Below are 17,500 nucleotides of genomic sequence, written 5' to 3'. Positions count from 1 at the left end.
TAGACTCCTTAGAAAGTCTACTACATTGGCTCTCAAACTCTCTCCCCAAGAAACTATGATAATTAGTGATTTTAATATAGGTTGGTTAACTTGTAAATCCAATAACCCCACTAATTTTATTAATCTTCACTGTTTTACCCAATTAATCCAGTCTACAACCAGAGCTGACAAAAATCTGAGAGACATTTAATCCTTGACTGGATGCTAACTAAAAAACCTGAGCAAATTACCCATTCAGGCTGCCTACCAGATAGCCTAAGCGATCACTCTCCAGCCTTCCTAACCAGACAATGAACCGATGTAACCAAACCCACCTTATACCGTGAAATCCACAGTAAAAAAAACCCCCTTCAACTCCAGTAACTTTATAACAGCACTGAAAAGATGCAACTGGCTCCCCCTACATCCCTTAAACCTAGATGAGGCTGTTTCATACTTTAATTCTACCTTCCTTAAAATTCTAAACTATCATGGCCCTCTCATAACCATCAGAATTAAAGCCAACTATGCCCCGTGGTTAACCAAGGAGACTTTTGTTTGTCTCTTTCGGCTTAACCAAGGAGACTAAATTCCAAAACAACAAACAAACAAACAAAATAACTTAAAGAAAGAAACAGGCAAAGGGCTTTCACCAGACTAGAACTAATTCAATTTATTATAAGCTCTTTTGAATGTAAAAATTCACAAACTTCCTCAGACAAACACAGTTGTTAACTGACTTAGTTTAAATAACCCTCCACATCAATGACATCATATCCTGTAAAACATTTAAAAAGATATTGTCCATTAAATCACAATGTAATCACAAGAACATATTTCATTCTACATAAAGTTCATTTCACCTATAACAAAACTTAATTACATTAATTAACATATAAAAGCATATAAATATATACAAGTATATTAAAACATATAACAATATTAAAACTAGTACACAATTGGTCATTTAACGTCTATTTAAGGCCTTAAGCTTCAAAATAAATTAATGGAACTGTATTAATTTAAACCGGGCTAGGTGTAAGCGTTAGTTAATACTTGCCACCATAATTCTCTAAGTTCTAACTCCACAGATACTGGCCCACCTGTAATATTAGCATGTATTTGTTCGATAACAAGAAACAAAAATGAATGCCAGGACGTTCAATAATATGTTTTGCTAAAGTGTTGTTTACATCTTTCCTATTAATGCTATATAAATGTTCATATATTTTCTTTCTAAAGTGCCTATCAGTTTTACTAATATAGAACTGGGGGAAGTTTTGACACTGGGCTAAATATACCTCAATACAAAAGGATGTAATAAAATACAATGAGACATTAGATGTGTTACCTTCATTAGATATACTATTCATATTAGAGAAATTCAAATTCAGACCACCAATACCACAGTCATTAGTATTAACACCATTAATGACTTCAGTTCTACCAAGAATGGGTTTAAACCAATCATTATTACGTTTATTACTAACCTCAGATATAAGGTTGTCAATCAAGGTAGATGGGTATCCCCTTGCTATAAACATTGTTTTAAGTAGATAACATTCATCCCAAATATTATCCTCTAGAGTGGTCATTCGGGCCGCTCTAACTAGCTGGCCTTTAATAACAGCACATTTCTGATAATGGGGATAAGCACTACTGAAGTGAAGAAAACATAAGTAATAAGTAATACATCCAAGAATGATATCTTAATGTTATTAAATTCGTAGGTAAAACTCAAAAATGAAGTAAGATTAGATAATATAGAGACAAATTCCGCAGCCTCACTTTCATCACCTTTAAATAAAAAAAAAATATCGTGCAAACTAACGTGTGTACCAGCAGACAAATTCTTTAAAGATGTCAAGTTTAAACAGAATCTCATTTTCCCAATATGCCATAACGGTATTCGCAAAGCTCCCCCCACAGGGGGTACCCATGGCAACACCAGATTTTTGATGATAAAAATTGCCTTTAAACAAAATATAATTATTAGAGAGCACAATGTCCAGTAAATATTCTATTAAGTTAATTTCATCACCTGAAACACCTTGCTTAAACAAAAACTCGCAAACCCATTCGATACCTAATTTCTGAGGAATAACAGTATAAAGGTCACGGACATCGATGGTTAAAAAATTCATTTGGTCATCAAATCTTAAGCCATTTATTGCTTCCAAAAAACTCCATGAATCCCGGCATATTTGTGGTTGATTCTCCAAATATTTTTTAAGTTTAGAATCAACCAATTTAGCACACCCATAAGTTATACTGTTACATCCATCCACAATCGGGTGGAAAGGTGGTTTACTCAAGTTTTTGTGGATTTTAGGCAATCCAAAAATAACCAGTGTAATGGGTGAGGGCATAGTCAAATAATTAAAGGTTTCCAAATCAATCATACGATCAATAAATAAATCCTTAATCAAAACTCTAATACGTTGATAGGCTCCATTCAATTAATTCAATGAAACCTTAACATAGGTATTGGTATTAAGTAACATTAAGATATTTTCTTCATAAAGTTTGTCACTCATAAAAACAAACCCACCACCCTTATCCAGTTTTAATACTCTAATTATTTGATCTCTTAGTAATTTTAGTGCCTTTAATTCATTATCAGAGATGTTATTTCACCAGTCTCCCTACCTTTAACACCCATCACAGATAAATTACGTAAATCCAATTCACATCATTTTTCAAAAAATCTAATGGTGTTATGCAAAGGGGGATTAAAAATACTGGAAATATGTACATCAGAATTCAAACTAGACATATTCCCTAGAAGACTCAACAAGTTCAGTTTACGTATGAAAACCTTCAGATCTAAAATGGTGTCAGCCACATTCATGTGCTTGGCTGGTACAAAAGATAACCCTTTGGACAATACATTAATAAGTTCAGGAGATACTTCAAATTCAGTAAAATTATATATTTAAAGTCACCAAATGTATTCAATAAAATAAGCGGATATACAGTTTCAATCATTTCTGGTGGATTCAATACACAAGGATATGTATTTTCAATCATTTCTGACGGGTTCAATACACAGGGGCTAATTGTTATCTGCGGCAACGATTGTTTTTTCCTTGGTTGCCGGTACCTGCCGTTGTGGGGTCCCATAAAACTGCACTGTACAGGCTTGTTGTTGTGAAAACCTGTATTGTGGAAGGTATTAGTCTGTACCCCCTGTTGGTTTCGCAGCCTTTCACTGCGACGTGGAGGAGGGGGAATGGTATTATTATATGAATTCCTTGAACTGTTGATAAAAGACTATGATGCACAAATTTTGTTACTGAGGAATGATTTGTTGGAACTTGGAAAAGCTATTAAAGGGGACAGTAACTTTCCTAGTTATAAATATGATTTTTCACGTATATTTGTTAGCATTGAACAAACCTTGGAGAGACTAAAAGCCACAAAAAATAAAAAGTTGGCATGTGATATGAGGGATTATACACAATGTACAGTTTACCCCTTACCTCCCCTTAACACCAATTTGAGAACTAGTGGTGAACTGCTTAATGTTGGGGAAGGCAAATCTTTGGCTAATTCTCATGTCTTGAACAACATTACTGCTGATATTGATCTTACTGGAGATGTGAATAATACCATTCCCCCTTCTCCGCGTCGCAGTGAAAGGCTGCAAAACCAACAGAGGGTACAGACTAATACTGTCCATAATATGGGTTTTCACAACAACAAGCCTGTACAGGGTAGTTTTACAAGACCCCACAATGGCAGGTACCAGCAACCGAGGAAGAACAATCATCGCCACAGATAACTATTAGCCCCTGTGTATTGAACCCATCAGAAATGATTGAAAATACATATCCTTGTGTATTGAAGCCACCAGAAATGACTGAAACTGTTTATCCGCATATTTTATTGAATACATTTGGTGACTTTAAATATATAATTTTACTGAATTTGAAGTATCTCTTGAACTTATTAATGTATTGTCTAAAGGGCTATCTTTTGTACCAGCCAAGCACATGAATGTGGCTGACACCATTTTAGATCTGAAGGTTTTCATACGTAAACTGAATTTGTTATGTCTTCTTGGGAATATGCCTAGTCTGAATTCTGATGTACATATTTCCAGTATTTTTAATCCCCCTTTGCATAACACCATTAGATTTTTTGAAAAATTATGTGAATTGGATTTACGTAATTTATTTGTAATGGGTGTTAAAGGTAGGGAATCTAGTTGAAATAACATCTCTGATAATGAATTAAAAGCATTAAAATTATTAAAAGATCAAAGAATTAGAGTATTAAAACTGGATAAGGCTGGTAGGCTTGTTTTAATGAGTGATAAACTTTATGAAGAAAATATCTTAATGTTACTTAATACCGATACCTATGTTAAGGTTTCATTGAATGAATTGAATGCAGCCTATCAACGTATTAGAGTTTTGATTAAAGATTTATTTATTGATAGTATGATTGATTTAGAAACCTTTAATTTGACTATGCCCTCACCCATTACACCGGTTATTTTTGGATTGCCTAAAATTCACAAAAATTTGAGTAAACCACCTTTCCGCCCGATTGTGGACAGACATAACAGTATAATTTATGGGTGTGCTAAACTGGTTGATTCTAAACTTAAAAAATATTTGGAGAATCAACCACAAATATGCCGGGATTCATGGAGTTTTTTGGAAGCAATAAATGGCTTAAGATTTGATGACCAAATGATTTTTTTAACCATCGATGTCCGTGACCTTTATACTGTTATTCCTCAGAAATTAAGTATCAAATGGGTTTGCAAGTTTTTGTTTAAGCAAGGTGTTTCAGGTGATGAAATTAACTTAATAGAATATTTACTGGACATTGTGCTCTCTAATAATTATATTTTGTTTAAAGGCAATTTTTATCATCAAAAATCTGGTGTTGCCATGGGTTCCCCATGTGGGGGGAGCTTTGCGAATACCGTTATGGCATACTGAGAAAATTAGATTCTGTTTAAACTTGACATCTTTAAAGAATTTGTCTGCTGGTACACACGTTATTTGGATGATATTTTTGTTTTATTTAAAGGTGATGAAAGTGAGGCTGCGGAATGTGTCTCTATATTATCTAATCTTACTTCATTTTTGAGTTTTACCTACGAATTTAATAACATTAAGATATCATTCTTGGATGTATTACTTTTTAAGGATATGGTGAATTTGGGTTATATTGCAAAAATCTACCGTAAGCCAACGTATTTTAATAGTTTTCTTCACTTCAGTAGTGCTCATCCCCATTATCAGAAACTTGCTGTTATTAAAGGCCAGCTAATTAGAGTGGCCCGAATGACCACTCTAGAGGATGATATTTGGGATGAATGTTATCTACTTAAAACAATGTTTATAGCAAGGGGATACCCATCTACCTTGATTGACAACCTTATATCTGAGGTTAGTAATAAATGTAATAATGGTTGGTTTAAACCCATTCTTGGTAGAATTTAAGTCATTAATGGTGTTAATGCTAATGACTGTGGTATTGGTGGTCCGAATTTGAATTCCTCTAATATGAATACTGTATCTAATGAAGGTAACACATCTAATGCCTCACTGTATTTTACTACATCTTTTTGTATTGAGGCTGAAATTGTGTAGGGTATTCTATACAAAAACTGGGTGGTGTTGAAAGAGGACACCTTTATTAGAAATACGATACTAGATATGCCTCAACTTGTTTATAAAAGGGGACGGAACCTTAAATATTTGGCTGAGACTGTATTGCCCCCTTTACAAAAGGATGGAGGCATGTACAAATGTGGTTCTTGTAGAATGTGTAAACATATTAAAGTGACTAATAGTTTTTCCATAGGTAGAAATAAATATAGAGTTAAGGGTAAATATAATTGTAATGCCACTGGTGTGGTACATTTAGCCCAGTGTCAAAACTGCCCCCAGTTCTATATTGGTAAAACTGACAGGCACTTTAGAACGAGAATATATGAACCTTTATATAGCATTAATAGGAAAGATGTAAACAAATCTTTAGCTAAACATATTATTGAATGTCCTGAGCATTCATTTTTGTTTCTTGTTATCAAACAAATGCACGCTAATATTAGAGGTGGGCCAGTATCTGTGGAGTTAGAACTTAGAGAATTATGGTGGCAAGTATTAACTAACGCTTATGCCTATCCCGGTTTAAATGAATACAGTCCCATTAAATGCATTTTGAAGCTTAAGGACTTAAATAGACGTTAAATGACCGATTGTGTACTAGTTTTAATATTGTTATATGTTTTAATATACTTGTATATATTTATATGCTTTTATATGTTAATTAATGTAATTAATTAAGTTTTGTTATAGGTGAAATGAACTTTATGTAGAATGAAATATGTTCTTGTGATTACATTGTGATTTAATGGACAATATCTTTTAAAATGTTTTACAGGATATGATGTCATTGATGTGGAGGGTTATTTAAACTAAGTCAGTTAACAACTGTGTTTGTCTGAGGAAGTTTGTGAATTGTCATCACAATGAACAAAACATGCTGGAGAGATAGGTTCCTGACCCAGAGACACCCCAGACTCTGGAATAGACTGCCCATACATGTCAAGCAGAGTGCCTCTTTGGCCCTCTTCTGAAGGAACCTTGACAATTGGATGGGAGATAGGAAATTCACCCTGGGGATCACATCAGTCACCCTGCTAGACAGGGGTCCAAGGAAGTAAATATTGTGGGAAGAAATAGCCAGGGAATTGTTATGGCTAGGCTTGTATAGGCCCTAGGGCCGATAGCCTAGTACCAACCTATGAACCTATGAATAACAACACTACAGAACAACTTTCCACACTAATTCCTGTTTCTACACCAACAATCAGAAAACTACTTAGTGAACTAAAACCAACATCCCTCACTGCTGATAAACTACCTGCTGAGTACTTAAAAATAGCTGCTGAGGCAGTAGCATATACAATAGCAATACTTATAAACCACTCTATTAAAGAAAACCTTGTCCCCCAACTCTGGAAAATCTCATACAGTACTCCACTACATAAAGGAGGCAATTCCAAAGAGTTTACCAATTACCACCCATTTGCTATTTTATCTCCCCTCTCCAAAATGCTTGAAAGATGCATCCATACTCAAATTATGACCCATTAAATCCGAGTGATGCCTCCAGGTGCATCTGCAGTTAACTCTTACTGACATCTCTAGGTGTTGAATATTGCTTGTTTATATTTGCATCAATAATTCTAAAAGCATGCTATGTACAAGGTTTTAAAATATTTCATCTTAAAGCCTACGTAACAACAAACTCAACTGCATTAACATTTGACCTCTGTCTAGTGAAGGTAAATAGATATTAACTGTTGTTTTTATGATAATAATTTATACAGATATAATTTTCATATTTTTTTAAATATCTCAACAACCAAGTAACAGACAAAACTGCTTAGCCTCATATGAAAGCTCTCAGCTAGTTGAATAAAATGCTCTGACAGTATGTGTGTAACTTGAGTGGTTGCTGAGATATTGTAAGTTGTTTACAAAATATTACAAATGTAATAGTTACTGTGTTTACTGCGACTTATACAATTTGGTTTAAGACCTAGAACCTAAAGAATACTACCACTATAAAAATAGTTTGTGCTGAACAGTTTACCATTTATACTTCTTTAGTAATCCTTATGGTTCCAGAGAGATGAACATTTGTTTGAAATGTGAGGACATAATTTGATTCTGTGAAAATGCTTAGGCTCCGCCCATTAGAAGTTACAGTGCAAATTTTCTGAACTCCATCGGAGTGAATGAGTTAAGTCCAGTAATCTACTTACCACAACCCAACACGGTTTTAGACCTTCTCACAGCACAACTCCCTTACATCATTCACCCAAACAGTAAGCACCTATAGAAATAACGAAGAATTAATCTCAGCTATCTTTCTTGATCTGTTCAAAGCATTTCACATTGTCAATCATGATAGTCTAATCAACACTCTTTCAGAACTAAATCTTAGCTACCCCACTGTCTCCTAGTTAAGAAGCTACTTAACTAACAGACAGCAGGGTGTTAGATGGCATCTTGAGCTCTCACCTCTACTACCTGTTTCTCTAGTTGTCCCACAAGGTTCCATCCTGGGACCCCTGCTGTTTTCTTTCTTTACCAACAAATATCATACAGCACACTACAGGCCTCAGTCATCCAATATGCAGATGACCGTACACTTATCTGTGCCTCTTCCTCCCTCCTTGAACTGCAACAACTAACTCAAGCCTCCTTTCTCTCTGTAGAAAACTGGCTTACAAACTAAAAACTAATATTAAATCCCAAGAAAACGAAACTCCTTATCTTTCCACCCACATAGTACACAACACATAACCCAACATTTAAATCACCTCCACTAACATTACAGTCATTTCTCCAGTCAGCCACACCAAACTGCTAGGGGTAGAAATTGACACCAACATGAAATTCGACATACATATATCCCTAACTATTAAAAAAGTACACAGAAAGCTAGGTCTCTTATATAGAAAAAGCAATTCCTAACAGATAGCACCAGGGCCACTATAGCTCATGCTCATTTCATCTCTACCCTGCTCTATGCCTCCCCTATTCTCACCAACATTAGAAAATCAGAACCAGCCAAGATGCAAGCTTGCTACAATAAAATCGTCAAATTCGCAACTAATTCACCTGTTAGAATACATCACTGCATTCCTCTCAAACAGCTTTCCTGGCTGAAACTTCCCAACCTTCTACTATACAATCAACTCACACTAGCCCATAACATGCTTTGCTCCCCAGTCAAAACACCATCCCTTCAAAACATACTACACCCTTTCACCAATACAAGAGTCCTTAGTTCCAACCACAAACCACTACTACAAGTATCTAAAGCCAATAACCCTGCAGGTGAATCCCTCTACAGCAATATAATTGCTAAACAATGGAACAGACTTCCCCCTAATATCATAACCTTAACTTCCTGTACCTCCTTCAAATCAGCCCTAAAATCACATCTGCTAAATTCTCGTCTCTGTAATTGTGATAACCCCAGATAACTTTTAAAACCTTTGTTTTTCTCTCTCTAATTTTCCTCCCCACCATCACCTACCATTCAGATTCTGTCACCACTCACTTCCTAAACAGTCCTTCTAACGCTCTCCCTCCTCCTCCTTATCTTCCCTGCTATGACTACTTCTTCAGCACCTACTAACCAAGTCATCCTATTCTTTTTCAAACTTTGATTCCCTATGAGCTGATGTAAACTGTCTTTATACTAAAACTACAGCATATAAAATGTAATACTCAGCTAAAGTTCATATGGCTCATGTTTTACAGTTTGACTACTGAGATATGCATTAATACCAAACGATGTTCAGCAACTTGTCTACTGCCAAGAAATTTGTCAATGAATTTGTCAATGTTTAAATCAGTATTTTAATATTAAACATGTATATAACATATTCTGAATAATATTGTATGTGGAGCTTTTCTCCCCGGGCCTCTGGTGAAAAAGGACCTGTGTTCAGTCAGACTTTCCTGGTTAACAAATGTAAACTAAATAAATAAATAAAATAAAACACACACACACACACACACACACACACACACACACACACACACACATATATATATATATGTGTGTGTGTGTGTGTGTGTAGATATATAAAATGTGTATACATTATATATATATATATATATATATAGAGAGAGAGAGAGAGAGAGATAGATGTGTGTGTTTGTGTGTGTGTGTGTGTGTGTGTGTGTGTGTGTGTGTGTATCCCAATTACAATACCAGTGAAAGCAATATCTGCAACAGCAGACCTGCAGAACAACAAACTGTACATTTACATAGTATACAATAAAATGTTATTTGACTTGGCAATGGCTTATCAAAGTAAAGACTTCAGTAATAAAACCTGATTTTATAATACAGGTAGAAAATACACTGTTAGGTACATAGAGCTCATTTTCCTTCTGCTTACCTGTATGAGTAGAAAGGAAGGCTTAAATAAAGGATTAAATCAACAAATTTAGGTGAATTCCTCACTTTGAACCTATAAGCAAGGCCACACCTTTCTGTCATTTCCCCTGATTTTTTTAATTAATTATGAATTAATCTGTATAAACAATTCTTTTGATTTAGGTAATTAGTGGATAAGGAGTAAGAATAATCTATTCATTCTTCATGTTGTAGGTAAACTTTTGTAAGTTCACACAACTATGTCGGACTTCTCACACTTCCTGGAGAATTTAAAGGACTGGATATTACTGCTTCTCCATATGAAATGGTCCTGTTTGAGGAAAAAGAAAACACAAGGGCTGTTAATCTGGAACATCATCACTCAGAGAGTGAGTAACGAGGCAAAGCTGAGTAGTTCAGCCTTGGAGTACTTTGATACCCATACGGCCTCTACCATCCACAAAACCTACAGAGTTGCCCATTTGATTCTCCAAGTAACTGAGAGCTGTACAAGAAAATTAACTGGACCCTTCTACAAAGGCCATATCAGACCAATTCATGAATACTGTACCATGTTCATTAACCTATTTCCTTCCATCTAGTACAGCTAGAACACATACAAAGATTCCTCACAAGGAGGATCGAAAGACTTCAAAGCATGTCTTGTAGCCAAAGATGACTGCATATATCTCTCTCTCTCTCTTTCTCTGTATCTTAATGATACATATGCCTGACCTGCACATAGTTAAAGAGCCCTTACTATTTGAACCCCAGCGATTAGAATGCCCCCAATGTTTGCAGTGAGACAAGTAGTTGAGAAGAAGGTAGAGATGAGGAAGGAGTCCAACTGTGCATTCTTGGACTTGGAGAAAGCATATGACAAGGTTACAAGAAAGCTTTTAGCAGTCCTGTGGTGGTCTGAAATCCTGGAAACACTGGTGAAATTAATGCAGGCTATGTACAAGGACCTAATGACTCAAGCACGAACAGTGTTTGGTCTCACAGAAGGGTTCCCAATGGGAGTGGGTGTGCATCAGGGTTCAGCTCTGAGTCCACTGCTGTTCATACTGGTGATGGACTACAGGCTGGAGCAGACAAATCAACAACGCTGACGCATGCAGACCATGTGGCATTACAGGCAGACTTTGAGAAAAAACTTCAGCAAAGGATAGAGAAATGGAATGCAAAACTGAAGGCACATGGGATGAAACTGAGTACAGACAAGACAGTTGTAATGGCAGCAAAAGGGCAGTATCAGAAAACGCTAAGAATTTAACAGAAGGGAAAATAGTGGAACAGGTTAACAGCTTTAAGTATCTTGGGGGTGTTGAGGAGAAGGGAAATCTGAATGAGAAGATCAAAGCTAGAATCAGAGGAGCTGTAGCCAGCTGGAAGAAAGTGTCAGTGTTGTGTTTGACGGAAGAAAAACAAAGAAGCTGATAAGTAAGGTTTGCAAAGCAGTAATGTGGCCTGTCCTACTTTATGGGACAGAAATGTGGGCAGTAAAAGCAGAGTAGTTGTGGAAGCTAGAAGTGATGGAGATGCAGTACCTGAGATGGGTGGTGGGTTACACACTGTGGGACAAACAAGGAAATAAGATCAGAGCAGAAGCCAAAACAGCTACAATTACAGAGAAGGTTAAAGAGAACATATTATACTGGTTTGGGTACATGTGCAGAAAAGCAGAAGATGATTTGGTGAAGAAGATTTGAGACAAACAAGAAGAAGGCAAGAGTAAGAGAGGGAGTCCAACAAGGAGGTGAAGGGATTGTGTGAGAGAAGACCTGTGACAGTCAAGCATGACTGTCGAATAATATAGGAGAGTGGCACTGAATAAATAGATGGAGACAGTTGACATGACACCCCAACCCCATGTAGAAAATGTGAAAAGGGGGTTTATGATAATGATGATGATTAGAATACCCAGCTCTCAGGACCTGAACACAAGTGGACACTCAGCATCAATAAAAATTAATATTGACAGTACTACGACATGTGACAACTTTACATCTTAAAGATTTCCATGCATATGGAATACATTATCCCTTTCAATTAAATTCATCCTATCAAAACATGCCCTCAAAAAGGCCTGGATGACTACACAGATGCCTGACTGTTTCAACACGAGATCCAGGTCATCGTGCTCTTTCATGACCAGTAGGCCTTGAAGCTTCTCTACTAAACTTCTGAACATATGGATGTATTCTCTGAAGAAAGCTTTACCTAATAACACACTCATTAACCATTCTCAGAAAGGAAGTATTTGCTCATTTCTTATGTACCTTTCCTCACTTCTGACAATAAGTAAACACATAGATACACACACACACACACACACACACACACACACACACACACACACACACACACACACACACACACACACACATCAACACAAAGAGAGTTATATACATCTCTGTGTGCCTATCTACGTGTGTGTGTGTGTGTGTGTGTGTGTGTGTGTGTGTGTGCATGCGTGTTTGTGTGTGCGTGTGTGTGTTTGAACAAAAATAAAAATGTAAATATAAAAAAAACTTACAAAAATAAAAACTTTAATGTGTTCTCACATTGACTTCTAATTTCTGTTACTATATCTTGTAATTCTGTGTATCTATAATCTTTTAACTCCTGTGTTCTCTCATTCCTTTTCACTGTAATGCAGTTAATACAGAATAGTTTACTTCTGTATATAGCACAGTATTTAGTAATATGATGTCACATCATGAGGCATTTAGCATGTGCTGAATTATGTGTCAATTAATTTGATTTCAGTCTAACATTTGCCCAGGACTAATAAAATGCATAAACATAAAATCACATGACCATACTCACCAAAACATATCCATCCTCAATATATAAATTCATAAAAAGCAAGCAGGTAGCTACTATTCCCAGGACAGGAATTGTTGATCGTTTCCGAAAACACCTCATTTTATCTACAGATTTCCAGACAAGTCTCATGGCAGCTGTTAGATATTACACCTCCTAGAATAAAAAAAATGATATTCTTTTAGGTGATGGAGCTAATAAATGTTTAATAGTTGAAAACATTAAGTTCTTTCAGTCCTAGGTCTGAAAAACAAGCCATATTTTTCCTTCCTTAAAATGAATTATACATACACAGCTTGATCAAACAGTTTGGAACGCTGTTCACCTTTATGCTTGTTATAGCAAGAACAGTTTATATCAAACCATAATGTTTCATTAAACAGAGGGACTGCCGAGGGCAAAAGGCTGAGTAACATAAACAGGGCGTGACCTGGATGAAAATGGAGAGAAAAACGCTTTAGTAAGTTTCAAACTGACCATGATGAAGCTTTAAGTGCCTGGGGCATATTCAGCCTTCACAGCAAAGCTTTCAGAACTGAATGATCAGTCTTCGCTTCTGCTACTAAGCAATGTGAAAGTAGTAGGGTTTGACTGTTTCATTAACAGTATTTATTTGATCAATTAAAATGCATTATAAAATATATTGGATGCTTTTAATGGGACAGACACTCAGATGGAGAGAAATTATTTTTTAAGTATTGCTTTGGTAAACACGTGACAAACATTCACATTTACATAGTTTGCGTTTTATTCTTACAGTCCTGCATTCATCGTTAAAGTAGACATGAGTTTGGTCTACAGTTATACTAGTGCTGTGTAAAAGATAGTTTGTCATATATGTTAAACTTCTTGCAAAGTGTCCTCATCAAAAATGAAAGGTTATTTAAGGTTAAGAATCAGCATACTGCCTGCCCTACAGTGAGTACAAAGGCAGGGGAAGCTGGTTAGGTGGGTTGAGGGGATAGTGAAATTAAAGAACACTGTACACAGTGCCATTCTAACAAACAAGATTGCACCAACCCACACTCCAGGGTAGGAAAACATTACTTATCGTGTAAAAAAGTATTGCATTTTCTGGACTCTACTTACAACTTTTCTGTCTAGTGACTTGCTCAAGTATTTTGGCATTAGGAAAATTGTCTAAGGGTATCCATGTTTGACAGCTTGCGAAAAGGTTTTTTGTAAGCAGCAAGTGTTCCTTAACTTCCTTGCTTTTTGGACTTACTTATTCTGATTACCTTTTAACCAGGGAAAAACAATTATCCACACTGAAACAGAATGCAGACTTCACTTCTGCATTGCAGATGGTACTTTACACACTGTTCTGGCAGCATCTCACTCTGTACATTAGATGTCAGCATTACACAAGTGTTGAAAGTTTAGTATAGCTTTCCTTGTTCCCCTTAGCAAATAAAATACAGTATTCATCTGAGAAAGCTGTGCGGTTTAGAGTACTATCCTAGTGAAGCCTGTGGATAGTGCAAACATTATGGTTGCAGCCAAACACATTGGCTTGATCTATGTTTTTAAAAGTTTACTAATATGCATATGTATTTAAGGAAACCTTAAAATATTCTTATTTGCAATTTAAGTGATGTTTAGTATCCTACAGATCTCCACTGTGCATTACTAAAAGCTAAGCTGTCAGATGATCATTAGATGGGAATAAAATGGCTGAATAAGCATGTGTCCTTTCCTAGATAGATGTCTATGATCCTTTCGTGCACCATGATGGTCAAAATCAGAAGCAAAATGGTAGAATGTCCATCAATACATTGGGACTATTCTCCACCCCTTGAAGAATAGACTGTGCCATTTGGATGCATGAAAACCCTTCCAAACATCTCTATAAAATGTGGCAAATAGGAACTAGATGTTACAACTCTGCAGTGTTTCATACCACTAATGACTCAACCTTGTAGTTTTCATCAAAGTAAGAACACCTTCTATACTTTAAAGTCCTTAGTATTAATTTACACCTTTTACTTTATCTCATGATGTTAATACTGAACAACTGGTGAGCTTCATAATGTAGCATTGGGTATGAGTCCCTTAATTTCCACTTGCAACCTGTATAACTTAGCAGGTCACTTATTTAAACATATCTTCAGAGTTGCCTGGAAAAAGTCTGTGTGCAAACATGATACTTCCTTACACATTCTTTCACTCTCTCTTTTGTCTTATTTCCTCTGTTTCCGGCAGATAAAAGTAAGAAAGTGAACTGCATTCAACGATATATTAATCATGTTGATGTTCCTTTATAGTACAGAAGTAAAATCATACAATAGTGTGAGTAGAACATCACGAAGTAACAGAATCTATTAATGATTGTTACTGACTCCTTGCTGTGCTACTATGAATGGTCAATTGCAATATCGTTACAAGAACCAGTAATGAAGAAAGGCCATTTAGCAACAACAAATTAGTTTTACCGTTAATGATGTTTACAGTAATGTGCAAATGGATCTCCATGGAAGTAGTCAGGTCACATTATGTTCTTCATTAATAAACTTATATAAAACAATCCTTAAGTTTGTAAACTGAATTACCACAAGAAGGTGAAGAAAAGATTATTAGTCAGAAACAACAGTTTTTGATGCATGCTGGTCTATAAGGTAAAATGAGTGATTGAAATCATACAAACACTAGACAGATAAATGAAATGCTTTCAGCAGTATTTCAGTAGCTGAAGCTCTGTAACTTGCTTACAAAAATAAATGCTACCAAAATCGAACAAGGCTGTATTTATGCTGTCAAACTTCAAAAAGAAAAACAGAGTCGGCTGTAACTGTGAACTGGACATTCTAAAAAACAATGCAAAGAGAGAAATCCATTTGTTAAAGGGCAAACTCACCTAAATGTACCCCCTCTAAAATGTTACACTGACATTCAGTGTCAGTGTAAAACTGTAAAGTAACAGCATGGCCCAGTGAGGAGAATGGGCCTTTGCGGTGGAAACACTACATCATCCCCTTTATAACAGCAGTAGTGCTGCAGCTCATATACCTGCTGTACCACTACCGGCATACAGGTGGGGCTCTTCTATGGTCAGTGACATATTTGGGAGTTTTGACTGATGACCATATACATTGCTGTTTAAGTATTTACGGGGGTTCTAAACGAAATACCAGCATTGGTAGAGATTTTAATAGAATCTAGAACAGAAGCTGCCATTAAAAAAGGAATAATTAGTAGAGCATATAAAATATTGCATGATAACTATAACAATCAATCAGAGGAGATTAGAAAGTATTGAGAAGAGAGATTGGCTAAGCAATTCATAAAGAAACAATAGGAGGATATATGTATATCTCCCAAATTTGCAACAAAATGTACAAGATTTAGGATTTTTGCCTGGAAATGTTTACATATTTTTATACCCTACATAGACTCCAGAGAATTTTTCCTTAGGCAGACAGCAAATGTTGGAGGTGTGAAGGGGAAGAAAGAGGTAATTAGGAATATATTTTCTGGGAGTACGGTGAGTTGGTAGACTTAGGGATTTCCTGTGGGATGTACTGTCAGAGATGATGAGTGGGCAGATTGGTCTGAAAAGGGAAATTATTTTTCTTAGCTAAGACATAGAATTGGAATTGCCTAGACATGGTAAGGCCTTGCTGTGTCTAATAATGGTGGCTGCCAAAAAAGCAATTACCAGAAAATAGAAATCAAACTCTAAACCAACTATACTGGAAGTAGTGAATATAGTAACGGAGTTAAAACAACTAGAATTGAGATGTTTAGAAAAGGGTAGGAGCAAGCTACAAAGGAAAAAAAATGGGAATTGTGGGAACAATACATACAAGGGAGGAATGAGGTTTAAAGGCAGCAGGACTTAAATGAGCTATGTATTGCTGAGTGAGAAAGACTGGGTAAATTATAAGTGATATATAATGTTTGCAACTGGGAGTGTGCCATTATGGTTTGTAATATAAAATGCTTGCAACTCGGATTGTGTTGGTGTGGTTTGTTTCATTTATATAAATGTATGATTGCCTGTGTAGTAAGTGATGGTTTAACACAGATGTGTCTTATTTAAAAAAAGGCAGGAATTGAATAATGTATGTAATATTGCTTAGATTATGTGTATGGGGTCCAGGGAAGTAAATTATGTGGGAAGAAATAGCCAGGGAATTGTTATGGCTTGGCTTGTATAGGCCCTAGGGCCGATAACCTAGTACCAACCTATGAACATATGAAGCTATATGTGAAGTATAATGTTTGTTAAGTTAATATAATTTGATTACTTTTATATGAATGTAAATTTGGCCATGTCACAAGTGATAATTCAATAAAGGTGTTTGAGAAAAACAATTGTCCCCTTTGTACAGAAAGTCAATTCAAATCTGATTATTTTTAGAAATTTTGACTGTTTCAGGTGTGATGCTTTTCAGCATGCCCCTCCGCTAATGCATAGAGTACTATTTCTGACTTACAGGTGGCTTCATGGGGATGGACAAGTAAACTTTGGGAGATCTCTGTGGCTAGCAGTTTTGGTGGTGTTAAGCCTGCGCTAAGAATAAATAATGAGATTTATTTATACAGCATGTTTGTGTATCTCATTACCTACAAATGGTATAATATGTACCTTATATACTTACAGCACTGGAGCAGCATCAGGAATTGTATGGAGTACTCTGTCCCAGCTATGATGTTACACTGACAGATCAAAGCTAGTATTTCATATTGGGGTAGCATTGTGGAATGAAGTTGTCCCTTTCTTACACTACCCTTAAAATTATTTAGAATCTAGTCCATA

The 17,500-nt window shown here is 35.9% G+C and overlaps 1 protein-coding gene across 11 annotated transcripts in view; it reads right to left on the bottom strand.

Moving 5' to 3' along the window:
- The window catches only part of MGAT4C (MGAT4 family member C), a 3,121,932-nt gene that overhangs the window by 263,659 nt on the left and 2,840,773 nt on the right, over positions 1 to 17,500 (bottom strand). For all 11 annotated transcript variants that reach the window (XM_044088415.1, XM_044088414.1, XM_044088413.1 and 8 more), the window contains one exon: positions 12,745 to 12,897. In XM_044088415.1, coding sequence (XP_043944350.1) covers positions 12,745 to 12,873 — 129 coding nt within the window. In that variant the 5' untranslated portion in view covers positions 12,874 to 12,897. The remainder of the gene's footprint in view (positions 1 to 12,744; positions 12,898 to 17,500) is intronic.

This window comes from Protopterus annectens, chromosome 11.part0, assembly GCF_019279795.1.
Source record: "Protopterus annectens isolate FY-2018-M chromosome 11.part0, PAN1.0, whole genome shotgun sequence".
Taxonomy (NCBI): Eukaryota; Metazoa; Chordata; order Ceratodontiformes; family Protopteridae; genus Protopterus; species Protopterus annectens.
Note: the sequence above shows the minus strand (reverse complement) of the source record. Positions and strands in the feature narration are given on the sequence as shown.